The sequence below is a fragment of the Lissotriton helveticus genome, chromosome 2_1 (assembly GCF_964261635.1).
Source record: "Lissotriton helveticus chromosome 2_1, aLisHel1.1, whole genome shotgun sequence".
Taxonomy (NCBI): domain Eukaryota; kingdom Metazoa; phylum Chordata; class Amphibia; order Caudata; family Salamandridae; genus Lissotriton; species Lissotriton helveticus.
Genome location: NC_136059.1, coordinates 1,099,410,789 through 1,099,437,688, shown reverse-complemented (window position 1 = coordinate 1,099,437,688; position 26,900 = coordinate 1,099,410,789). Strand labels below are relative to the sequence as shown.

General features: G+C 45.3%; 1 protein-coding gene across 4 annotated transcripts in view; it reads left to right on the top strand.

Moving 5' to 3' along the window:
- Positions 1-26,900, top strand: part of TTC39B (tetratricopeptide repeat domain 39B) — a 609,447-nt gene that overhangs the window by 390,784 nt on the left and 191,763 nt on the right. For all 4 annotated transcript variants that reach the window (XM_078675907.1, XM_078675910.1, XM_078675908.1 and 1 more), the window contains one exon: positions 9,972-10,076. In XM_078675907.1, coding sequence (XP_078532033.1) covers positions 9,972-10,076 — 105 coding nt within the window. The remainder of the gene's footprint in view (positions 1-9,971; positions 10,077-26,900) is intronic.

Here is a 26,900-nt window from a genome sequence, read left to right as displayed (position 1 = left end):
GCTTGTGTTATTAGGTCTTGCTGCCTCCATGAGCACTGATCAAAGACTATGTTCCCAAGTGAATATCCTTTCATAAATCTAAAATATTTCCTCTTTTTTTCTCACATCGTCAACGTACCCAGATTTTACTACTGCCAACAAATCCAAATTAGCTTGACTGTATTCTTTATCATGCTACATATGTGTAATGTTCACTCCTTGATCTTAACTGGGTTAGATATGGACGTTTATACAGAAATCAGCTCAACCAATGCATTATCGCCTGATGTGTTATGGTGATTTGAACAGTTTATGATAGATACATCCTAAGTGTGGGGAGACCAATCCGTGTATCGTGGGGAGAAATCTACGCATATTTAAAGAATTACATTGCACTCTTTTTTATTACTCATTACTGCTAGGGTAGCACACATTTGGGATTTTTTCAGGGGTTCAAACAGGCTTCCTTCCAAGTACAAAACCAATAGCTCATGCTCATTTTCAGTACACTCTCTGATCTCCATATTGTCGATTAAGTAAAACCTGCTTGGCTAATCACTATATAATCTGTTTGGGAATGGCAGGTACCTAATTTGAAAGTGGGATGGGGATTGCTCTCTGTAGCTGTTCTGCCATTGCGTGCTTGAAGACCTTCGTCAAGAGACATAATAGTGGCCTTACGTCAAATTTATCAAAGGACCAGAGAATATTGGAATTTCCAAAAGTTGATCTGTGTTTTCAGCATGCACAATAATTTCTCTTGTCAATTTATGAGTGGTAATAATTCACAAGCCACTTTTCTTGGACGCTCAGCGCATGAACTGTCATTTCCTCAGCTCATATTTTCATTGTTATAAATTCTATGACTTTTCATACTTTGTGTATTGACTCAAATAAATTGCCCTAAGTTGAGTTGAGTTTAAGAGGGCACGAATGTGGTTATCGACTCGCTTTCAGACAAATCAGAATGGGTTTGGGTCTCAGGGATAAATTTTAATGACCACTCAGCACTACACTCCCCGAAAGTAACTAGACACAATACAAATAATAGTGGAGGGTCAAAAGATATGGAATTCACAAGAGACGACTATGTGATGGAACTAGTAATACTAGTTCACTAGACAGGGTACATCATTCATGGTTTTTGAAAAATACCTATCAGTAGCTCTTCCTAGGCGCCCTTTTCATCATGTGGGTTCCTTCTAACCATGAAGGATAGGAAAAGAGTTTAGTCATGAATGACAACATGGGAACCAGTGATGATATATCTGGGTCGCAGGGGGCTACTGAAAAGCAGTGCGAGGAAAAGTGAAATAGTGCAAAGGTGCAAGGTAGTGATATTTAAAATTAGATGGCTCTGAGGAAAGTACTTATTTATTGGAGACCTCAGAGTCTCTAAAACTTAAAAAGAGCGAAATTGGTAGTTTTAACTAATAGCTACCAACAGGTTGGTCGACATGTTTCAGCAGGAATTACGGATCACACTGGTATCCACTGCATTCTTCAGGACCTGTGTCGCTACTGCTAATGTTGTGTAAAGAAAATATAAAGAAAAGGAAAAGGTATCACCTGGGTATTAGTGAAGGATCATTCTCCCAGCTGTGAAGTCCGAAGGAGAACAAACATAGTCGAAAACAAGGGAAAAACATATAATTAGTATACCTACGGTATCCAAAACACTTTCATGGTATACCATATCTAAAAAGAGAATTTATGAAGCAATCCTCTTGGTAGTGCTTTAATTACTACATATATCTACAATACCTACATGTGATATGTAGTAGGACTCCCACTTACCATATTGTGCAGGAGAGTACTGCCTCACCTCACCTGGCAAACAGCTCAGGTAATTGAAGCACCGCTCTAGTGGAAAGAGAGAGACATACAGAGACACGTCAGCGAGCAGCTGACTTCACACTTAATCACAACTTGTACTGGTGTTAATAGTAGGTCAAAAAAGCCAAAAAGCCCTGGCTTAGGCTATGGCCGCAGTTAAACAAATGGCAAGGATCAGACCCTTGATGGCCTGAAAATGTGTTCAATGGCAATTATGCCAGTGTAAAGAACAAGCATATCTGTACCCAAAAAGTGAAGCAAGAGGTTCGCCTACGCCTCATTTTGTAATTCCTCATGCATGTTTCACTAAGTCATTGGAGAACTGCCACTAGTAGACGTCGTGACAGAATCCCTGCTCGTGAGGCTGTATTTTAATCATGGGAATATTAGCATGAACACTCCAGCACTTATACTAGAGCGCATTTAGTTAGCAGTACCATTGTCTGGGCGGTATCCAGTTAAAGTGTAAACATATAAACAGAGCGCCGGTACAAAACACCCGCAATGCCGCTTTTTAAACAATGCTCGCGTGTGGGTTTTAATCAGCAGCCCAACGCGAGAGAGCAAATAAATAATGCAGAGCTCTGGTGCGCCGTGAGTCAGATATCTCTTACCGCGTTGTGGGTTTAAACTACACAAAGGCAGCAGCGCTCGATGGATAATGCAGAGCTCTGGTGCGCCGTGAGTCAGTTAACTCTTACCGCGTTGTGGGCTTAATCTCCACAAAGGCAGCAGCGCTCGATGGAAACACAGCCAAAGCACTCTGAATAAACAGTGCGCACACTGGTGGCGAGCGCGCACAATGGCAGCCTGCTACTAGGATTGCTGACAGACAGGCAAGAAGAGCGTGTCTCTCACCTGTCCGTCGGTACTTCCAGCGTCCCTCTGGCTGTAAGGGGAGGTAACGCGCGGAGACTAACAGTGCAATTTTACTTCCTCAACTGGGCGTGTCAATTGGCATCACATGACCACCAAGGATTCTGGGATATGTAGTCCTATTGAGAGAATGGACGCTCTCAGGCAAATTAAAGGTTATGAAAGCTCACATATTTATTAATACTCAAATACCAGAAACATAAACATGTGTATGTATGTATAAAGGAGGGGCATCCAATAGAATTGGTTTTTTGGAAGTACTGTTATTTACAAAAACTCGGGTAAAGCACACTGGCAGATCTAGATATTGTTATGGCTTCCAATGTTACAGGGCTCTATTATTTAAAGTAAGCCAAGCAGTACCGCACCGAAAAGTGGAACTGTAAAAATAAAGGTCCACTGAAATATTTAGGCAAGTGAGCACTTGTTGGTTAGGCAGAGGGGCTCCAATATCTGTTAGATTGAATATGCTACTTACCAGTATGCATCTGTTCTTGGCATGTAGGGCTGCTAACATTCATATCTTAGCATTAGATCGCCGCCTAGTGTTGGGCTCGGATGATTGCACATTGTTGTCCTGGAAGAGTCTTCGAAGTATCCTGAGATAGGTGGCTCCTCCCCTGGACTACAGTGCGCATGGGCATCGGCTCCATCCCCAGATTGTTTTTCGCCATTGTGGCAGAAGATGGAGTGAAAAGTGTAAAAGATGTCCATGCTAATGAATAAATACAATAGTATATCTGCAGCTGCGACAGGCACCGGGGAGGAGGGCGGGCGATATGAATGTTAGCAGCCCTACATGCCAAGAACAGATGCATACTGGTAAGTAGCATATTCAGTTCGAGGCATGTGGGCTGCTAAATTCATATCTTAGCATAGAATACATAGCAGTCCCTCCATCAGCGGCGGTTGCCCGTGCCAGCTGCAGAAACCTGAAAAAGTGTCTTGAGAACAGCCTGTCCTACAGCTGCTTGCTGCTTGGAATGCACATCAACACAGTAGTGTTTTGTGAAGGTATGTGGTGTGACCCACGTGGCTGCTCTGCAAATATCCTCTAAAGGAATGTTCCCTAGGAAAGCCATGGATGCCCCCAGTTTGCGTGTGGAGTGCGCTCTGGGGGGTATTGTTAAAGTGCGCTTGGCTTTTTGATAACATATCTGGATGCACTTAACAATCCACCTGGCTATCCCTGCTTTGGAAATTGGGTTGCCTTTGTGTTGGGGTGCGAAGGCAACAAAGAGTTGTTTTGTCTTTCTAAAGGGTTGTGTTCTGTCTATGTAGTACATCAACGCCCTCCGTACATCTAAGGTATGGAGCATTCTTTCCGCCACCGTTTGCGGGTTTTGAAAGAATGCTGGTAAGTCAATAGTCTGGTTTAGATGAAACTGTGACACCACCTTCGGAAGGAATTTGGGGTTAGTGCGTAGCACTACCCTATTTGAATGGATTTTAATGAATGGCTCTTGGATTGTGAGCGCCTGCAGCTCACTGACACGCCTCAGAGACGTAATAGCCACAAGGAAAGCTACTTTCCACGTAAGGAACTGGAGTGCACACGAGTGCAGGGGCTCAAATGGCGGTCCCATCAGTCTGGTGAGAACGACATTGAGGTTCCACACCGGAGCTGGCGGTGTCCTTGGGGGAATGACTCGTTTCAGACCTTCAAGGAAGGCTTTAATGGCAGGCACCCTGAAGACAGAGAGGTGCTGCCTGTTCTGGAGATAAGCCGCTATGGCGGATAGATGTATCCGAATGGAAGTGTACGCTAGATTGCACTTGTAAAGATGCAACAGATAGCAGATGATGTTGGGGATAGATGCATCTAGCGGGTCGATGTCATTGGCCGTACAGTAAATGACAAAACGCTTCCACTTTGCAGCATAGCATGCTCTAGTAGTTGGTTTCCTCGCCTCCTTGATGATGTGCATGCACTCCGGAGGTAGGTTAAGGTATCCAAACTCTAGGACTTCAGGAGCCAGATCGCCAGGTTGAGCTGTTGTGGATCTGGATGCTGAATGTCTCCATGGTTCTGCGTCAAAAGACTGGGCGTGAGGCGCAGCCTTTGATGCGGCACCACTGAGAGTTCGAGGAACGTGGTGTACCAAGCTTGGCGCGCCCACGTTGGAGCAACCAGGACGAGAGTCATCTCGTGCTGCCTTAGCTTTCTTGCGACCAGCGGTATTAGAGGGGCTGGCGGAAAAGCGTACGCAAATTTGCCTGACCAGTTCATCCATATCGCATTCCCCTGCGACAGTGGGTGAGGGAACCTGGCGGCAAAGAGTTGGCATTTTGCGTTCTCTGCTGTGGCAAACAGGTCTATCTCCGGATGACCCCACTGCTGGAAGTACGGGTGGAGAACAGACGGGTGTATCTCCCACTCGTGCATTTGATGGCTGTATCTGCTGAGCAGATCCGCCATCTGATTGTCCTTTCCTGGGAGGTGTTCTGCCATGAGGAAAATGTTCCTCTGAATGGCCCACTTCCACATGCTCTGAGCCAGATGAGACAGCTGTGGCGAGTGGGTGCCTCCCTGCTTTTGAATGTAGTACATCGCGGTCATGTTGTCCGTCCGGACTAACACGACTTTGTTGCACAGATGTACAATGAAGGACTTGAGCGCCATGAAGATTGCCATCAGTTCCAGATAGTTGATGTGCATCTTTTGTTGCTGCGTCGTCCATAGTCCCTGCACTGTGTAAGTGAGCACATGAGCTCCCCAACCCTGGAGAGACGTGTCCGTTGTCAGGATAATCTGCGGCACAGGCTCTTGGAACAGTCGGCCCTTGCAAAGGTTGTGTGGAGTCCACCAATGCAGAGAGTCGTATGCCCGACTGGTAACCAACACTAGGTCTGTCAATTGCCCACGAGCCTGTGTCCACTGATTCGCTAAGCACTGATGGAGCGGGCGCATGTGTAGCCGTGCGTGAGGGACTATGAAGATGCAGGAGGCCATCATGCCTATCAACTGCATGAACACTCTCGCTGGAAGCGAGTGTTGCGGCCTGAACTTTTGGATCAGAGCCTGCATGCTGTCTATCCTGACCTGGTTTGGCTGAGCCATGGCCGTCAGGGTATTGATCGTCGCGCCTAGAAACTGCCGGACATGCGCCGGCTGAAGATGCGATTTTGGGTAGTTCAGGGAGAAACCCAGATCGTGAAGAAGGTGAATTGTAGACGACATGTCTGCGGCGCACTGTTGCTCTGACTTGGCTTGCACGAGCCAGTCGTCTAGGTAGGGGTAGACATGGATGTTCTGCCTCCTGAGGTGCGCCGCTACTGTCGCCAGACACTTGGTGAACACCCTCGGGGCTGTGGTGACTCCGAAGGGTAGGACTTTGAACTGGTAGTGCCTGCCTTGAATAGTGAACCTGAGGTATTTCCTGTGTGACGGGTGTAGTGGAATGTGGAAATAAGCATCCTTGAGGTCTAAGGTTGCTAAGAAGTCTCCTTGGTTTAGCAAGGGAAGAATCTGTTGCAGTGTAAGCATGTGGAAATGTTCCGATAGTATGTACAGGTTGAGGGGACGTAGATCGAGAATGGGCCTGAGAGAACCGTCCTTCTTTGGAATAAGGAAGTACAGGGAATATACCCCTGTGCCTTCCTCCCCCACCGGCACGAGCTCGATTGCTCCCTTTTGCAGCATCACCACTACCTCCTGCTGCAATAAGAGCAAGTGCTCTGCGGACATAGGCCGTTGCCTTGGCGGGATGTTGGGTGGAGTGGACTTTAACTCTAGGCAATAACCATACTGGATTAGTTGTCGCACCCACCTGTCTGTGGTGATGTTTCTCCAGACGGGCAGGAACCGCTGCAGTCTCCCCCCGACAGGTGTTAGGTGGTCGGGGGGCAGTGACAGAGAGTCACTGTTTGTTGGGAGTAGAGGTGCGGGAGCTGTTGTTTCCTCTGCCGCGACCTCTGTTGCTGTTATTCCTGTAACCTCCCTTGTTCTGTTTAGTGAACGAGGATTGTGTCCCACCTTTTGTGAACTGGGATTGTTGACCCAATTGTCCTCTGGTGACTCCACGTGCACCTGAGCGACGAAAATTGCCGCCACGAAACTGCTGTGACTGTAGGGCCCCCATAGACTTAGCAGTGTCTGTGTCTTTCTTTATTTTCTCTAGGGTGGTGTCAACATCCGGACCAAACAGACTATCAGGATTGACTGGCTGATTAAGAATTGTCGTCTGAATATCCGGTTTAAACCCTGAGATGCGGAGCCACGCTTGTCGTCTCAGCATAACGCTAGTGTTGATAGCCCTAGCAGCTGTGTCCGCAGCATCAAGTGCACACTTGATGGCTGCGTTTGAGATTAGCTTCCCTTCCTCGATAAGCATTTTTGTGCCCTCTTGGAACTGTGGAGGCAGGTGTTGTACGATCTGTTCTAGGGTGTCATAGTGCGCCCTATCATAACGCGCCAAGAGCGCCTGTGTATTGGCAATGCGCCAGAAGTTTGATGCCTGTGCAGCTACTCTTTTGCCCCCTGCCTCTAGCACTTTGGATTCCTTATCCGGGGGAGGAGCTTCACCCGTAGTCTGGGAGTTGGCACGTTTCCTGGCATTGGCGACCACAAGAGAGTCCAATGGCAATTGTCCCCGAATGTATGCGGGGTCCGCAGGTGCAGGTCTGTACTTTTTTTCAATGCGAGGGTTGACCACTCTCGCTCTCGTAGGCTCCTTAAATATGTCCCCAGCATGCTTGAGGACTCCTTTAAGCATAGGCAGTGTCTTTACTGTCCTTTCAGAGACCGAAAAAGTGTCGAAAAGGAAGTCTTCCTCCACAGGGTCGGCATGCATGTCCACATCGTGATTGGCTGCCGCCCTTTCGAGTAGGGCATGAAAACCTGCTGAATCCTCAGTCGGGGATGCCCGTGCATTAAAAGGCTGCGGGTCCTGCCCCGCACCTTGGGTGTTCTGGTCACCAGTGTCATCAAATGAATCCGGTTGCACATCAGGTTCATTGATTGGGAAATTGTACTGGTCGTCCTCATCATACCCCTCACCCTCAGAGTGGTCTGGGGAGGGAGTAGGGCTCCGTCTCGGAGGAGGCTGGATTGGTTCCGTGAGGCCTGAGGCGTCAAGGGGCACCCTTTTCTTCTTTAGTGGAATGACATAGGGGTCCACCGGCTCCGAAGTTATTTTCCTCTTATAGAGGGTCAGTTTGCCTGTGTCAGCGTCGATGAAATGCGCCGAATCGTCCTCGGATTCGAGCACCTGACGTGGAAGTGGGCCAGTCGGTGAAGAAACCACCTGTTTCGGTGCCGATTTGGTTGAAAATGCCTTGGGCGCCTCCTTCGGCGGCAAAATAAAGAGAAGTTTCCCAGACGGCTTCTCTGGAGTGTCTTTTCGCGGCTGCGTTGATGGTATCGGAGCCGACGGGGCAAAGGCCTTTTCCCTGATCCTCTTCAGTGAGTCGGCAATGGGGGACGGCACACTCACAGTTTGTGTCGGCGCCGACGAGGATGGTCTGATTTTCCCCTCGGATCCGACGTCCTTGTGGGCCTTGTGCGTCTTGGGCGCGGATCCCGTCTGTACCGCCTCCGATTCCTGCGTTCGGGGCACAGACTTCTTTCCGTGTGCCTGCGTAGCCTCCTTGGAGCCGACTTTGGCGGGTTTTGACGGCGTCGGAGCCGCTGTCCCGTGCCGACCATCTCTCTTGGAGGACCCCTCCTCTGGCGTCGGTTTCGATTTCGCAGCATCGGAATCGACGGACTTCCTCGACTTCTGCGGACCGGAGGTCGACGGAGTCGATGGGGTAGCAGGCGCCGTCGGTTTCACCGGCACGGCAGCCATCTTAGGGACACTCGAGTCCTTAACTTTCAGTTTCGATTTCGGGTCGGCCATTTTAGGTGTTGTCGATCCCGATGGTTTCGGTTTCGGTTTCGAAACAGTCTGCCCAGCAAGTAAGTCCGTGGCCGGGCCCGAAGGCGGGGCTGTGGCTTGCGGCAACGGGTCTTGGGTAAGGCCGACAGGCGATCCCGCGTCCCGGTCGGTATCCTCGTAACCTTCGGGGCAGAGCTCGTCCGCTGAGCTATCCGCCGCGGCCCCATAAATCTCATCGTCGTCTCCTACCTCGTCGACGTATTCAAGGCCTGGACCCGCGACTCCGTCGTCGTCTCCCGGATCCGCCTCGACCTCCGTCCCGGGTGGGGAGATTTGGAGATGATGACCCTGGTCCTCTTCGTCTTGGTCGCCGAAGATGTTCTCCGGATCCGGTGCCGCTTGTTTAGCTTCCATGCGCACCGCGCGCCGAAGCTTGAGAGTCTTTTTCGATCGGAACTGTGCACAGGCCTTGCACTTTCCGTCGTCGTGGTCAGGCGAAAGGCATTTGTTACACACGGGGTGTAGATCGATGTGTGGGTACTTGGACCCACAGAGCGGGCAGTACTTAAACGGGCTCCGCTCCATGTCCGAAAAGGCTTGCAGTCGTGTCGCGATGAGAAGGCCTCAAAGTTCCGAGAGCGAAGAAAACTCCGCTTATTCCGGCTCCAAGAGACGGAAGACTCGAGACCGTGCGCAGACAATACCGACGCAAGAAAATCGAGGCCTTTTGGCCGCTAAAAGTTAGTTTTACTTGGTTCCGACAGTAAGACGTCGAGACCACATCCGAACCCAATGGCGGAAAAAAACAATCTGGGGATGGAGCCGATGCCCATGCGCACTGTAGTCCAGGGGAGGAGCCACCTATCTCAGGATACTTCGAAGACTCTTCCAGGACAACAATGTGCAATCATCCGAGCCCAACACTAGGCGGCGATCTAATGCTAAGATATGAATTTAGCAGCCCACATGCCTCGAACATAAGTTGACGATGGCAAAGGGGTGTTTATGCCCGTCATTGGCATCAAAATAACGTGTGAGGCTACACCATCAAAAGGAATGGAAGATTATAGTGAATCCTGGATTGGACCTCACAAGATGTGGCGAAGTATGGAGAAAAGCAACCGTAGCCTATTGACTGGTCAGAATCAGTGCCAGACCCCATATCGACTCGCTTTGCCAACAGTGCCATCTTGGTTCCAAGTCCAATTTTTCAGAATGGGACTAATGTGTCACCTTTATATTGTAAAATAGCTTGTTCTAGTAGACTAACCTCAAAACATGATCTCTATGTATAGTTCAGCTGCATAACTGTGAATCGTTTGTGAATGATTTAGAGCCTCTGCAAGATTAGTTTTGATGTCCTGAAAGTGTTCTGGTACCAGGTAACACTGTAAGATATTAAGCATTTGTGAAATATCCAAGGTAGAGTTTAATGTGCCTCACTCTCTTTTTCTTTTATAGGGCTTCCAAGATGGACCTCAAGTGTGCGCTGGAGGAGTGTACAATGGCACTTAATTTATTTCTAAATAATAAATTCTCAGAAGCCCTGGATTTGTTACGTCCATGGTAAGTTCATTCTGCACAGTATTTTGATACGTTGGTGCCTTTAGGGTTGTTAGAGGCACTTTTTTGCAGAGTCCCCTTTTTGGAGGGATAATGTATGATTAACGTCTTGTCGTCTTGAAGGCATGAGGGTGAGGCATATGACCTAAACTGGTAGATATTCAAATAAACAGAAACCTATAGAATTGAATAGGACATTTGGGAATCCTATTTGTTTAGTAACAGTTGTCCATGATTATACTCTATATCTTGCTTACTCTCTCTCAAGGCTGGGACTGTTTGCCTCATTTGAATCGCACCACAACTGAAGAACACAAAATGCTGGTGTAAGTTTCATAGTCTTTCAAGCGTTTTTTAAATAAAACGTTAACTTAATATTTATTAACAAACTTTAAGTTCAAGTAATTGCAATTCCTTATGTAAACTGGATGATCAATTAAATAGTTGGAGGTAATTGTTTTTAGATTGTATTCTGCATTCTTTCTCAGCTAGCCATGAACACATATACACACAAAGTATTCTGTTTAAACACACACCACACAAGTTTTAAGAATTCTGACTGCAAATAAAATTGATTCATTAGGGTGCTGTGCTTTAAGATGCTTGCATCACTGACTCTCTGCGCTTTTAAAACTCCTTTTCATCATAAGCTAATCATTTTCTCTTCTACGTAGGAAGTCATTGCTGATTTGACAATGTGACAGTGTGATTTAAGTGGCCATTTAATGTTTGGCAGATCATTGGGCAAAAAGCTGCAAACGCCTGTATGCTCACACCATTTAGGGAGTGTCTGGTGTTTGCTGGCAGATCTCCAGCTGACTCCACTAGCCACAACCTTCTGAAAGTTCTATTAAGGGCAATTTCGACATTTTATGCAGGACAACCATGGAAATCCTGAGATCCCAAACTGGAAACAGAAATGACCTTCACACACTGGAAGAAAATTATCAGCACATCTTGGTCATACCTTTTTTATTTTGCAGAAATAATTACCTACTTTGAAGGTTTGTTTATGCACTGTCGGAAGAACCTTTGGTAAATATGCCTGCTTTCTTGGTGTGGGATCTCCAAGTATAGGAGGTGGTCATCTGATGGAAAGGGAGAGAGGAAGACCCCTGCCAGTCTGGCTAAACCCCAGGCATGCTGTAAATGACATATTTAGTCTGTGACGGGGCTACTGCAACTATTTGGCGGGAAGGACCAAATTATTCAGAGGGTTTCCTAAATTATGTAGTAAGAAAAGGCAAAATATGTGGCATAATGCAGCACATTTTAAAGCGGGATAATTTCACTATTTTGCCATGTTTACACATGGTAAAATAGTTTGGGCAAAGTTTTCACCTGACAATTATCAGTTTGACATCTCAATGAAACAATCTGCAATGGAAAGGTTACCTGTTTCAGCCCAAAAAAGGACCGCCCCTGTGTGACAACAATGTGTGGGAGTATTTTAGTAACTTTTAATCTGTTTGATGCAGAAACATATTTTCATTAACATTTGCGAATTTTGCAGGACATGATGGATTATGTGGCAAGTGCAACTAATCCATAATTGTGCAGAAAATACCAGAGCCACCGAATCACCTAATTCCAGTATTGCTAATCACTTAAATATTTTAAACCTGTTTGGCCTCTACATCTACACACTTCTAGAATCCTTAAATGTTAAGTCTCACCCCACAACATCCACTTTATGCCACTAGGGACTTTGAGCCCTCCTCACCCTCCTCCTTTTACCCTCTGCTTCCAATCCTTCTTTATCCTTCGTTCTTCATACTCCTCCCAGAACTGCACCTCCTCGTTCCATCACTGCACTACTTCAGGTGTTTTTTCTTATCACTCTTGCATAATACATTGTTTCCTTAGTAATCAAAATGGACACTCTCTTCGCCATACTCAAGCTACTGTATGTCAACCTCTGTTGCTGCCATGGAAAGACATGCCTGGTGTCTAGAGGCAAAAAAGAGATACTACTTACTTTGTCTGGAACAAATCCATAGCTATCCAAAATATCTCAAGAAGCAACACAGAACCCCACCCTTCCTGGCAACTTTCAGCACACCACCTCATAACTGTAAGATGGGCACAACTTTAAAGGTGGTATAGGTCAGATCACCTCAAATACTTGCATCAACGCCCTGGAGAAATACCGTACCCAGGAATCCAACTGAGATCCCACCTTTACTTCACAGCTACACATGAACAGTCAAGCACCATACAGAGATTGTTGGCACATTTGTCACATATAATCTTGATCTCATGTTCCTAATAAAAACTTGGCTTAATGAATCTTCACAAACCATTGTGGATTTTCTCAGCCAGCCAGGTGACTCCATTATCTGCTTGGACCGCAAGGACTGAAGGCATTTACAACAGAGGGAGTTTTTGTGAATCACTGCATTCGCACCAACGAAGAAGCTTATTAAACAAATTGGTATTTGATTCAGGATTAACTAGAGTCAAAAGTAGAATATTGCTATAGTATCAGCGGGGAAATTGTTTTTTTGAAGCTTTTGTAAAAAGTGGAATGTATTTGTCAAAGTTAAAAAGTCAAAAGTTCTCAATGAAAGTATTTGTTTTTCCTTTGATTTTAAGAGGACATTGGTGATGTAAACACTGCAACACGCTTTTACCAAAAGCATCTCTTGAGTGAATTAATGGAGGTCAATAGAAGCACCCCGTTATTCTTAAATAACTTGGGGCCCAGATGTACAACTATTTTTTGCAGTCGCAAAAGGGAAATCATCCCATTTGCGACAGCAAAATAGGTCTGCCTTATTTACAAACCCTATTTTGCGAGTCAGTAATGTATTACTGACTCGCAAAATAGGGTTTGCGACTCGTTATTAGGGAGGGGCGTGCCAAGGACATCCCTTCCTAATAGCGACTGGCACTTCAATGTAAGATTGTTTTGGTTGCAAAACACTCGCAGTTTATCACCCATTTCAAATGGGTGGTGAGCCACTTGCAAACAGGAAGCGGTCCCCAGGGGAGCCCTTTTCCTTTGTGACTGGTATTGAAAATATGTTTTAAGAGCAGGCAGTGGTCGCACGGATCACTGCTTACTCTTAAAAAAATTAACTAGTGACGTTTCATTTTTCTTTTTTAAATGCATCCCATTTTCCTTGAAGAAAACAGGCAGCTTAAAAAAAAAAGAAACCGCTTGATTTAAAAAGCAGTCGCAGACATCGTGGTCTGCTGACCCCAGCAGCCCACCATCCCTGGGAGTGCAAGCCATTCCCAATGGGGTCGCCTGCCTCATGATCATGAATGTTAATGAGGCAGGCACTTTGCGACCCCATAAGAAATCGCAAACAGTTTCTAAGGCACTGTTGTAAATTCCAATTTGCGAGTCGCAAAACGACGCAATTTGCCACTCGCAAATTGGAAGGGTCGTACATTTGGCCTTTAGTGTTATGAGGTCATCTTTTTCAGACAAATTTTAAGTGGTGACTGATACACAAGGCATTGCTACTGCTAAGATTCTTGTTTCTGTTTTACGCGTTTCTGTTGCTTGCATTTCTTAGCTCATGTTTGATGCATCTTAAATCTAGATCACAAATCTTTTATCAGTACAGGATTTTGTATGGACTGTTTTTAGGGAGGTAGTAATGGCTGAGGAGCCCAAAGCACAGAATATGGGTATCAGAGAAGCTCTTACATGTCCACTCCCTCCCACTACATTCAGTTCAGATATTTTTATCTTCTAAGCAAGAGTCAGTGATACTTTAGCTGCATAACTGGAACATGGTTAAACGAGTTAGCTGTCCTAAAAGTTTTAAAATCTTACGAACAAACACATCAGGTCATAGAGTTGGTGGGAAGGTCTTCGTTTTCAGAGAACATTTCTATTTTTCTTTAACTAATTAAAAAAATGAAGGAGACTTAGTCTGCATTTGTTCTTGCTTAGCAGAGCTCTCTTTTTATTTTTTTACTAAATCTACTTTAGAGGAATGTTCTTGGGATAAAATCTTCAGTATAATTGCTATGTTTCCCTCTTCTATCAGAATGTGACATCAGTTATAGTCGAGCAGATAAATGGGCGCTATGTAAGGAATATCACAATATATTTAGCTTGCCATCTATCTAAATTTGGGACCAAGATGGTCTTGTCCACATCGATTGAAGTTTCATCTTGCTATGGACGGATCACTGTATAACTAGTTTTTTTATTATTTGTAGATTTTTATAAACCTAAGGTTTAGACCTGGGCCAGAAAAATGTGCCCTAGGTTGTTTCAAGCTCCGTGTAGAATCACTGTCTGTGTAAAATAGATAAACCTTTGGATGTCCTGAACTGTGATAAATCAGAGTCCCCTTAAATTGAATTCTGATTCCTTAGGGCAACCTATAATAAGACCATTTCAGTTAACTATGGACAACAGCTAAAAGTCTACTAGTGTGCTAGGTAAATTGTAATCACTGGTTTAATTCTATGTAATGGCCCTTAAATGCAACTAGAGAACTGATTTCTGTTCTAAATTCATTTCTTAATTGTAGCTGTGCTACAGGAGCTGTAGCATATTCTCAAAAGGATTATAGTGATCTAGCCCAACAATTGTTGTGATACATCAGGACCTACTATAGTTTACCAATAAGCAATGATCATAGTACAATATGTCTCCTTAGCTTATTGTGGTTTTTCAACAGGTTGTGGAAGAAGAAAGCAGAGGTCTCATTTTAAAGGTCAAGTCTGCTACTCCAACTTATCTTTTACATTAAGTGCTCATGAGCATTGGCCCCTTTTTGTCACAAAGATTGTTTGTTTTGTTACTGATAGAAACACTTCCTAGTGACTGGAAGAAAGGGATTATAACATTTAAAAAACGATGTATTATTATTGTGGATAGGTATGCACCAGTACTCACTACTTGTAAGAGTATAATGACAGATAGGGTGGTCACTAAACAGTTGGCCACTGGTTTGGAGTACAACAGCATCCGGATAACAACTGCCATGATGCCTGGCATCATAATTTACAATATAACACATGACCATATCAATTTTCTCTAAATCACAATACCCCTGTTTATTTCATCATGCTGTCAAAACCATCATAATCAGTCATCACAAACCAAACAATGTTGTCACATTCAAACCAAACACCCCAAATCATGCACACTCAAATCAAATTAAACATCCATCTTCCCCAGTAGTTTTCTTAACAACCCAACTAGGAGACCACTATGTGTAGTCTTCCTTCGTCGTGTCTCAGCCAGGGGGCTCAGAAAATGGTCAATGTGCGTTTGGTGGGCTAAAAAAGACAACCACCAGTATGGGGGCATCTTGCACTCCCTGGTATAGCGAATATCTATAATGTGGTCTGCCAATTGATCACATCCTAATCTCCCTTGAGGGGAATCAGTAGCAATCTGGTCCAGTTAGTGTGTAGATCTGACATGTCTTTATAGAGGGCAAAATTCTCAATATGCGTGGTCCTGACTCATGGGTGTTCGACAGGTGTAGGAAGACATTATTGGAATAGCGCACAATCCTATTATTGATGCAGTTTCCACAGCTCCAGACCTGAAGCTGTGCATGGCATCTAATCAGTCAATGCCAGAGTACAAAACCTTTTGTTTGTTCATGAAGCCCTCACCCACCAACCTGGTTGGTGGCATGCTTCATCATCAGGCCCACCCAGTGACACCGAATGTGTCCCGGGTGTGCTACGACGCCTGGATACAGCGGAGCAGGTATGTTACTGAGTGTGCAGTGTAGTGGCGTGAAGGTGTAAGTTTAAAAGCTATAGAGGGATCCCAGTACCCAAGGGTAAATTATACTTTAATAACTGGGTCACTGTTAGCATTAAAAAAGGCTGTTGGATGTAATAGGAGTGTCTATTAGGGTCTCCTGCCTCCAAGTGTGGTCTACATGTTTCAGCCAGGCCTTTATGATTAAAACTGGCTTTCCTCAGGACCAAAAAGTGAAGGTGCAATTGTCTTAATTTAAGTGAATGTGTGATTTTGAAAAATGTGAAGCACTCGCTAAGGTGCTCTATGTGTGCGAGGGGGATTCCCTCTTAGAGCATCACTGGACAAACAACATGTATGACAATACAAACATACAAGGAAGAGTCTTAGAATGGTAGTATATATTCACAAAACAATCTGATTGCCGATTTCTATTGTGCAGTGTAGGCGATAAAAAAGCGGCAAATGGTGTAGCCATATTGGTGGTATAACTAGAGTGAAAGTTATCGTATATACATGAAGTTTTGTGGTGGGCTAGACATCGTAAGCACATCAACACAAAGATGGGTTGGCAGGTGCATAAAGAGAATGTTATCCTCACATTGGCTATTTGCCATAAATGTCCCATGGTGGAGTCCTGGCAGTGGTATTGACCCTAGAAAGATAAAGGGTCCTCGGGGTTAGAGACCTGTAAAGAAAGAGCTTACCCGGGCCGTTGCTGAAACGCTTGTTTACTCACGAAACTTTCGGTCGGCATCTGTGGTGAACCTCTTGCTGTCTCTGGGACCTCCGTAAGAATGCCACGAGCTGTACTTTAGGCCTTAAGTATTGACCGGTTGATACGGTTCACCTGTGCATGCGAGGACACAAAGGAGAGACTATGCGGGCCTTGCTGAGTCATGCCTGTACTGCGCGTGTGCGGGAGGAAAGTGTCTTTCTTGTGTGCGCATGCGCGGTGCCGTTTGTTGGTGCCTGCGCATTGTGTGTACATCCTGAAGCTATACCGGGTGTGGTTCCGGGCTGTTCAGAAGTATGGCCAAGTGTGATTTGTAAAGAGTGGAGATTAAAGGAGTGGAGATTAAAAACTCTCATGGTATTAGTAAGCCAGATGTACTGTTACTGGCTGTTGCTTCTGCACCTTCAACTATGCAGATGATTTTCAATTTGTTTTTTCCACCAGTAACTCCTCCGAGTCGGTTCTTGCCTTTCAATCGACCATGCTGTTTATCAGTCAATGGATGAACAAGAACCATCTAAAACTCAATCCGGACAAGACAGAGCTTGTTTTAACAGGTGACATTGCTAAAAATCCTTTGGGGACCCCACTTCTGCCCTAGGGAGCTGGGTCAGCCTCCTGTTCCCTTTAGTTCGGCGAAAAGCCTAAGGGTGATTGTCAGTCAGGATCTTACTCTGAAGCCTCAGATTAGATCGGTGATCTCCACCTGGTTTTTTTCAACTTCGTAAAATAAAAACGAGCTGTAGATTCCTTACTCAAGATGCCCGGATTCAGATGATTATCGCCATGGTCATGTCCCATGCAGAGTATGCCAATTCATTATATTTTGGCATCCCTCTCTATCTTTCCAGACGCCTACAGATAGTACAAAACAGGCTGCACGTCTGATCGTCCACCATCCTAGGCATCATCACATCACTCCTCTCTTGAAGCAATTACACTGGCTTCCGGTTGTTCAGCGGTGTGCTTTCAAGATTGAATGTCTTATTTTTAAGCCACTCAACGGAAGGAGCCCGAAATTTGTTGGTAATATGATTAACAAATACGTTCCCACACGAAATCTTCGCTCAGCTCACAAAAATCTACTACTAATCCCTAACTTTAGACTAAAGCGTACTAGTGGTGCCAGGTTTTCCACCTTGGCCCCCATATTCTGGAACTCTCTTCGCCTCGAAATTCGCTTCTGTACCAATCTTCTCGGCTTCAGAAGTCTCTTAAAAACTTGGCTCTTCTGACAGGCTTTCTAAACCCCTCTTTTATGACTTCGATCTCAACCAAATTAGTGCCATGAAACCTCCCCAGTGTACGTGCGCTCTATAAATTTATTTTAACATAACAACTATACTTTTTTGTGTTCCTTTGGCACTGCATCATTAGGCTGTTTTGTCTACAGGAACACCATCGTAATAAAAGACTTGAGTTTATATCAGTGGATTAAGGGTATTAAGAGATATTGTAAAGTAGATACAGCAGATGGAGAAGTCAAGACGTATTTAGTAGTCTACAAATTGTCAAGTTTTTTATTTTATTTTATTGCATGGCAGGGGTACAGGTTAAATAATGACATTTAATTTGATAAAAGCTATATTTTATGTAAGTCTTACAAAACTGTTCAATAATATTACTCCCTGAGAAAACGAAATAGTTAAGTATCTAGGAGTGCAGTGCAAATAATCTAAGTAAGTTGTTTTGCACAGACCCCAAGGGATCAACTCTTGAGCGCAGTGTAGATTTAACTTCTCTCTTTCTGAAGTGCAAAGATGAGAAAGCAGAAGAGTGTGGCCTAATATGGCAGTTTAGGGATAACTGGTCTTTGGTCCACAAATAAAAACCTTTAGCTCCAGTTCTTAAAAACCTTGACCTAACCGTCTGTAAAAAAAAAAAACATTCCTTCAGGTGCCTTTCTAAGTGGGAGCATAATAAAAATTACATAATTTTGCAATGGTAGGCCTTGCTAATAGAGACCATTTGAAGACTGGGTTTTTGGATACCTTATTTATATGTTTTGTATAGCGCTAGCTAGACCGGAAGGTATCAGAGCGCTTTACATAACTGTGAAAACACAATATAATCAAGTCGCTGACATATAATGCGAGACACTTAGATTCTGGTACAAGCATAAATAGATACAAAGAGAATCGTTAGGCAATTAGGGTGTTTACCGTATGCAGGCAATTAGAACAAAATGAGTTAAGGGCGAGAAAGACTTAATAGACAGTTGAATAAATCCAACCAATGGTTTTCACAGAGGGAGTAATCCTATAAAGAGAGATATTTAAACAGAGTTCAGTTTGCTTACTTGTTAAAGTATTTGTTGAGGAGAAGGAGTTTCAGGTCTCTTTTGAAGCAAGAGAATGAGGGGTTGCATCCTATGAAATTAAATGAAATGAAAATTGATTTCTTAAGCGCATGGCTGCCCAAGAGCGTCCCAGCGCTGGTACACACCGCAAGCTTCCATGATCCTCAGACAACGGACTCAGACTCCCTGCGGGAAAAGGAGGGTCTTTAAGGATTTCCGAAACTTCTGGAGACAGGGTTCCAGGCGAAGAGCGACAGGAAGATCGTTCCAGATCTTGGCAACATTCACAGAGAACCTCCGGCCTCCGGAACGTGCTCTCCTCACTCTGGGGATGGTCAGCAAGTTGCTCGCGTCAGAGCGGAGGGAACGCGAGGACTTGTAGGGGCATATAAGGTCCCTGAGAATAGGGGGGCCCATTCCCTGGAGAGACTTAAAGGCGATGGAAAGGGCCTTAAATTTAATTCTCTCCCGGATGGGGAGCCAATGGAGTGATCTGAGAGCAGGTTTGGCTGAAGTTCTTTTCGCCGTGCCTGTCAGTACTCTGGCCGCCGCATTTTGTGCTCGCTGAAGGGTGTTAATGGCTGATTCAGGGGCACCGAGCAGCAAGGCGTTTCTGTAGTCCAACCTTGACAGTATTAGCCCCTGGATCAGAAGTTTCCTGGAGCTGAAGGGAAGAAGAGGCAACACCTTCCGGACAGAGCGTAACAAACCATAGCAGATACCTGCCACTTTCTTAGTTTGTACTCTGAACGTCAGGTCAGGCTCCAGCCATACCCCCAAGCTCTTAATCTCATTCTTGGGTTGGGGCGCCTCGGCCAGACAGGGGGGCCACATGGCTTTGGGAAGGGAGGTGGAAAGGTTACCCAACAGCATAAGTTCAGTTTTGGACCCGTTGAGTTTCAGCCGTGAATCTGTCATCCAGGCCATAATACCTGTCAGACAGCACCGGAATCTTTCTGCTGCATTTTCCTGGTGGGATAGCGAGACGACAAGCTGGGTGTTGTCCGCATAGGTCACTATTTTCACCCCGAAGGGTGAAACCACATCCTCCAGTGGGGCCATGTAGATATTAAAAAGCGTCGGGCTCAACGAAGAGCCCTGCGGGACTCCACACTGGAGGGGGATCGACTCGGAGAGGGTCGTGCCATCGCAGACCTGATAGGACCGACCATTCAGAAAGGAAGTCATCCAGCTTAAAGCCTGGCCGGATACTCCCACCCTAGTAAGGCGCTGAATAAGGATACCATGGTCGATGGTATCAAATGCCGCGCTGAGGTCAAGAAGGACCACAGCTGCGGAGCCTCCTGCGTCAAGAATGCGTCTGGCTTCCTCCACTACTGCAATCAGGGCAGAGTCAGTACCCTGCCCAGGGCGAAAGCCTGTTTGCGAGTTCTTAAGCAAGTCGTGACCTTCTAGAAACGTGGACAGCTGCCGATTGACCACATTTTCTGCAATTTTGCTCAGGCCTGGCAGCAAAGAAATTGGGCGGAAGTTCGCTAGATCGTCAGGGTCAAGTCCCGGCTTTTTGAGAAGAGCCTTAACCATCGCCTTCTTCCAGCTAGGGGGGACTTCCCCACCGCCGAAGGAGGCGTTCAAAAGGTCCGTGGCCCGCGGGGAGATGGTCTGTGCAATCCGCTTAAGAATATGGATCGGCATAGGGTCAGTGGGGGAGCCACTTTTGAGATTGACTAATTCTTTGTGGAAGTCTTCCTCAGTTATGGGAGTGATAACTTCCCACAAAGGGCTCACACCACTCTCGACCTGCATTGAGGACTCAAAGGGAGGGGTACTGAGAGGAAGACTTTGTAGTATTTTTCTGACCTTATTGTCAAAGAAGTGTGCAAGTTCGTTGCACCTAGCTCTGCTCGTAGATTGCGGCAATGAAGGAGAGGGGGTTTTCAGGAGTTCCTTGACTATAATAAAAGTTTCTCTTGAGGAGTTAGAAGCAGTCCTGATTCTCTCTTCATAAAAGGCCGCTTTCGAGTGGTTACAGGCTAGCTTGTATGCCCTCATGGCATCCTGATATGGGATTTTACTATTGGTAGACCAGTCTTTGCGCCAGGCGCGTTCCAGTCGTTTGCAGACCTTTCTACGGTCGCGAAGTTCAGCAGTGTACCAAGGGTTTTTAAACCCATTACTTTTCTTGGAACTACACTTCTTGGGAAGCACCACATCCAGTGCTCCTAGTAACCAATTGTGGAAACTCCAATCTGCTTCAAGCGGGTTCGAGAGGGGGGCAGGAGTAGATTGCTCAAGGGCAGTGGTTAAACCATCAAAGGACAGTTTAGACCAAGGTCTTTGTGAAGACCGAATAGAGCCCTTACAATCAGAACTTGATTCCGACATGAGGGTCAGACTAAAAGGAATAAGAAAGTGGTCTGACCAGGGGAGGGGGCATGGCGGGAAAGCCCTCAGGAGTGGAACGTTATAAAATAAAGGGTCCAGTAGATGACCCTTCAGATGCGTGGGTTCATTATTGTGCAGGGTCAGATTACACGCTTTCAGTTCAGCCAGCAGATCAGCGGTCACCTTGTCTCCAGGGTCATCCAAATGGAGATTCAAATCTCCTAAAAGAAGGAAGTTGGGGGCCGAGGCTGCCAGTGTCAATGCTGTCTCCAGCAGGGAACTGGTGAACTTCTTGACCCCACCGGAGGTCTATAGATCAGCAGCCCTGACAGCGAGTAATTGGGAGAGAGTTGGATGGAAAACCGTATGCTCTCTGCGTCAGAGATCCCACCATTTTCTATCCTGCAGGCTAGAGTCTCCCTGTAGATTATAGCTAGCCCTCCACCTATGCCGTGAGGCCTGTGAAGGCACTGTATCGCGTAGCCCTTAGGCAAAGAGTTGACTATGTCGAACTCTGAGCTGTCAGAGAGCCACGTCTCTGTAAGAAACAGAACATCAGTTTTATTATCCTGGATCATGAGATTTACTTCAACCGAGTTCTTAACCAGAGACCGGCAATTTAGTAGGGCAAAGGCCAGGGAAGAAGGCGTTGGCTTTCCCTTTTTGGAGCCATTACCAAGCTTAGGGCAGTAAGCACACCGTCTGTATGGTACGTCCGGTCTGACTGGGTACCTGCAGTGTTGGGTAGTGGCCGGACGGAGTGCTAACAGCTCGTCCCTGGTATAAGGAGAGGGACCCAATTTACATGCAGACAGCAGGGTAAACTCGGGCAGAGGTTTTGGCCCTAGGTCCGTAGTGGCCCGGACGGGCCCAGACGGGCTTGCCTCTGGCACGCCTCCAGCGCGCCATCGGCGCGCCCGCTGCGCGGACGGGAAATGGCCGCCATAAGTGAAGTGCCGGGGCCGAGAATCGCCCGAGCACTAGAGCGCTGAGCCTCCGACTACCCCCAAGATGGCGCCTGAAAAGCTCGCGCCAGGGAGGACAGCGTGAGTCGACCGGGGCCCTAAATCTGCCCTTAGGATGCAAGTCGCCCCTTGAAAATCAAGTGTGTGGCAGTCCTAAGTGTGCAAAGTCGCAGGAAGTATTGCTAATATTGCAGGTAAAATCACATTAAGTACAACAAATAAAATCGGCAATTTTAAAAGACAAATGTAAAATGCAGCGTGTAAATAATGCCTGCCTCCGAGTGAGTGCCAGGGAGCTAAGTGTGTAAACCGGAGGTTTAGCACAAGGGAAAATTTATAGTGCCTAGAACTCTAGGGAGAGAGTTCCATATGCTGGGTACATGTCCAGCCTGGATTGATTTCCTTTTTAGTTTTGGAGGTACAAGAAGAAGTGAGTTGGAGCTTCTCAGAGTTCTGGTTCTTTCTCCTTTTGTGAGTTTGCTGTCTAAATAGTTGGGAGTACATGTGTGAAGGGCTTTGTGGGTGATACAGGGAGTCTTGAGGGATGGTGTGATGGGTTGAAACGGTTTAATACTAGTTATGAGCAGGTCTGCCATGTTTAGAACTGATCTAAGTGGGGGGAGGTGAGTTTTCAGCCTCCCTGTGTGGATGGCATTCCCATAGTCCAGTTTTGGAGAGGACAAGAGATTGTACTACCATCTTTAAATCATCAGAGGGAATGAATGGTTTAATTTTCTTGGGGTGTTTTAGTGTGTAGATCGCTCCTTTGGCTTAGTTTTTGATGTGATCCTTCATTGACATGTTTTTGTCCAGTGTGATGCCTAGGAACTTTGTGGAGGTGGACAGAGTGAGAGAACAATTTAGTGCATTCAGGTCATTGAGCCAGTCCTGGATTGGTAGGTGGTCACTTTTAGGGCAGAACTGTATTATTTCTGTTTTGTTGGGGCTTAACTTTTGGTGGTTGGAATTAAACCAAGATTGTATCTTGCTCAGTGTGGCGTTGAGATGTAAGATGTCACTGGGTGATTTGATTTTGTAATAGAGTTTAGTGTCACCAGCATATAGGTGATATTTGATCCCTGCTTGCTTCAGGAAGAATGCAAGGGTTTCCATGAAGAGATTGAAAAGGGAAGGGGAGAGAATTGATCCCTGGAGCACACCAAGTGTAACTAGTGTGTGTTTAGAGAGACAAGAGTTGATTTCGATTTCATTACATTGTGCCCCTTAATAAAGACACTCTTATCAGGAGATATTCTAACCCCTTATTCACTTGCCTAGTTGCCCGAAAACCTTCTCCTAGTAGTCCACCAGTTAAGAGCAATATCTATTCCTGTGGTCCCAAGTTGCGAAAAACGTAGCATGGTAGTGTGGTTCTTCTTTCTTTCTTGATCAGTCCCCTGATATGTGATGGGAGACCTCTGAGCAACCTGATCTGGGTCCATAACAGCTCAGAGAGGACAAAGTTGATAACTGAAAAGCATAGCATGAACAGACCTGCAAGCGCCCCAAAGTAAGCATGCTGCTGCATTGTGTATAAAATGAGGTATAACCGTCAGGTACTGTGGGAGTTGAAAGTGCGTAGGTCAGACATGCACAAATTAAAGGGGTGATTGAAGATGAGATGTTTGCTTCCAATAAAACTCTATGAATTTTTCATGGACACAGAAGATGAGTGAAACCGGCTCATTAACAGCATTTATTCTAGAAAGAAAAAAAAGACTGGTATGACAGAAGGAGGCCAAAATCTTGACTATTCATTCCTTGAAAGGGCTTCCTCCTTTTGCTGATTGGCCATAGGGCTTGACCCAGAGGGTAGCATTGACTCATATAATTTGTCTTGGCAGAGTCAAACTTGGACCACTTGGTTCTCATCCTGGCAGACTTTCCATTTGCAAACCTGGAACTTACAAACGTTGACACCAACGATCCTCCACAACAGCCGCTGAACCTCCGTGCTACCCCATGCATATAAAAGAAGTCATTAGTCCAAATGAGACAATTCAAAGTTTTATTGTAGATTTAATAAGACTTGATAAGGGCAAGGGTCTGGGATTCAAAGCAGCATGTTGCCGTCTGGAGGGTATTGTTGAAATGTCTCATTCCCCAGGCTCCTATTTTTCTGCCTTAATTAACAACCCTCTGAAGAATGTAGTTATACCCACCTCTGAAATAGCCCACCATGTGCTCATTACTGGAAGAAAAACTTTAGGACCTACAAGACCAGGACATTTCCAGCCTATTGAGTGTAACATTTTGGAAACAAGTATTTGTTCTCGGCTGTAATATCACCTTGATTGCAACGTTTTGCTGGTTTTCCATCACTGGTTTAGAGTTTGACAGACAGGTTACTCCGTCACGAACATGATGGATATTCCATCCTTAGTATTACGAATTCATTATATTCTATGCCACTTGTAATAGGGTGTACATGATATTGGTCACATTTGTGATGGTGTACACACCTGCCAAAATCTAAATCGAGCCCTTAGTCTGTTTCGCAAATCTTACCATGCATTTTGGGGAAAGCAGATAGGGACGGTTATTCATGTGGATTTTGCTGGCCCTTTCCTTTGCCTTGGATAAGATAGCCCATATCACTCTGCCGCAAGGTCTACAAGAGATTGCAGTTGTAAGTAGGCAATGTTGGCTTGATACAAGGACATTTCTAAACGAAGGAAAACATTTCAAATTGAATGTTCTCGGTCTTTATTCATCCGCATGATTAGTGGAGTCTCACAGGGTTTTCTTTCTCCGCTATTCATGTTACTGTTTTAATTAGGCCTCTTTGAGACACCGTCAGACTGGTAGGCTCTTTTTAAAAAAAAATCTAAATGTCACCCAGATCATTCTCCCTATAATGTTTGGCTGCCGAATGCACAAATAAATAAGTGCCGATGTAGAAGAGTTGGCTTGACAGTAAGAGGTAGGCTGTAGTTATAGCTTCGGGTTGTCCGTCAAAAAAATCATAACTCTCCCTGCCTGTACCCAAATCCACAGTAACCTCGTCAATCTGTTAGTATTAGTATACAGATTTTCTGTCATCGGCTAAAGCTAAAATATATATTTTTTCAATGTGCTCAGTCATGATTTAATATTAAGGCTAAAGCTGCAGATGTGGCTGCTTGAATTGATTGTGATTATTTTTAAACTTATCTTTCCCTAAAATATCCATCAGTTTTTTCCAGAGAACTACATATGGGGGTATTCCACTAATTGAATGACTTAGTGTCTACCTGTGTATCGTTTGCATTCCACTCTTTGTGCTGATCTCTAGTGGAAGCCTGGATACAGTTCAGAGAGAAAGGTGTGGTCTCCCATGACCTTGGTAGAGAACTCAAACCAGCGTTAGGAAGAGTGTTGCTCGAACTTCAAGCTTGCTGGGCCACTTGGGCTGCCACTCACTCTTCTTATGGTAAGTAACCAGGAGTCATGTCAGGTCTCAGTGGATGATGTCATTGTGGGAGGTTTGAGGAGTAACCCCATAACCACTAACAGTGCAAGTGTCACATGCATGGACACTTCTAACCCACCTTTCTTAAGATTCTGAGTGCCAGAAAATGTGAGTATTTAGTCAACGTGCAAGCAAGTAATGGTAGGTGAATCTCTTTTTACCAGCATAGCTATTACTGTTTATCCAATTCCTTATGCATCCTATGGCACATGGGGTTAGATTGTATGATATATTGTAACGTTATATGAATATATACATTTACTGAAGAATGGTTAAATAAAGTGAGGTTCCAGAACACAGTTGTCATTTCTCAAGCCCCAGCCTCTAAATACAAATTCTACTTACCCAAGAAAAAAAGACAGAAAGACTTTTCATGGTCAAGGTAGGCTCGCTCCTCTCTGTAAGGAAACAGACTTTTGTTCAGGTTTTCTTCCACTTTTTGCACTCATTAGGATTATTAGCTGCTGTTTTTTTAACTTTGAGAGTGCACTGAGTCCTGCTAACCAGACCCCATTGCCAATGGCCTGACTCATTACAAATGTTATGTTGAATCAGCTATACCCAATTGGAAAGTACTGACTTATAAGTCCTTAGTATATGGTACCCAGGGTACAATGGGCATCTAAGACAGAATGTCCATGTAGGGCTGCAGCACTCTTTCTGCCACACTGAGTGTGACAAATTACAAAATGGCTACCACCCTGACACTGCAGACTGGAAGAGCAGTGTGTTCACTGCTGGTTTGACCTTGTCATAACAACCAAAGGCAAAGCCACCCTTCCCTTAACATTATATGTAGGTCTCCTCTAAGGAAGGCCTATCGAGCCTTATGGCAGGGAGCAGTATATTGTTAAGATAGACATATAGGTTTATAGATGACTTAGAAGCAAAACCCTTAAAAGTTGTTGTTTTGCGGATAAAAGTTAGTAGCCCTATTGGCTAACAGAGGGTTGCAGGCTGGCACTCCAGCATGGCTAACTTCTGAATTGGACTACCTTACTGGGTACTGTAAGATATCAAATTAATGGTGGCATTAAATCCAACTTGACGTCCATCACCACCCCCTTTTGTACCGCTTTGGCCGCCATAAGTGTGTCAGGGTATGCTCAGACGTGAGTCCCTTGCTCACTTTGCCACTGGATTCAAGCAAGCCGGACTGAAGAAGGCTGTAATGCCAGAAACCGGTCCTCGGAAGCTTGTTTCCGGTCCAGGGAAGGCATGGCTTGGCAGTTCGGGCTGTACTGTTCCCATGAGGCACAGGGTCAGACTGATTTGCATATAGCCATGTCTGAACTGGGGTGGCAGAGTGGGGTAAAGAACGGTGATGGATTAAACCCA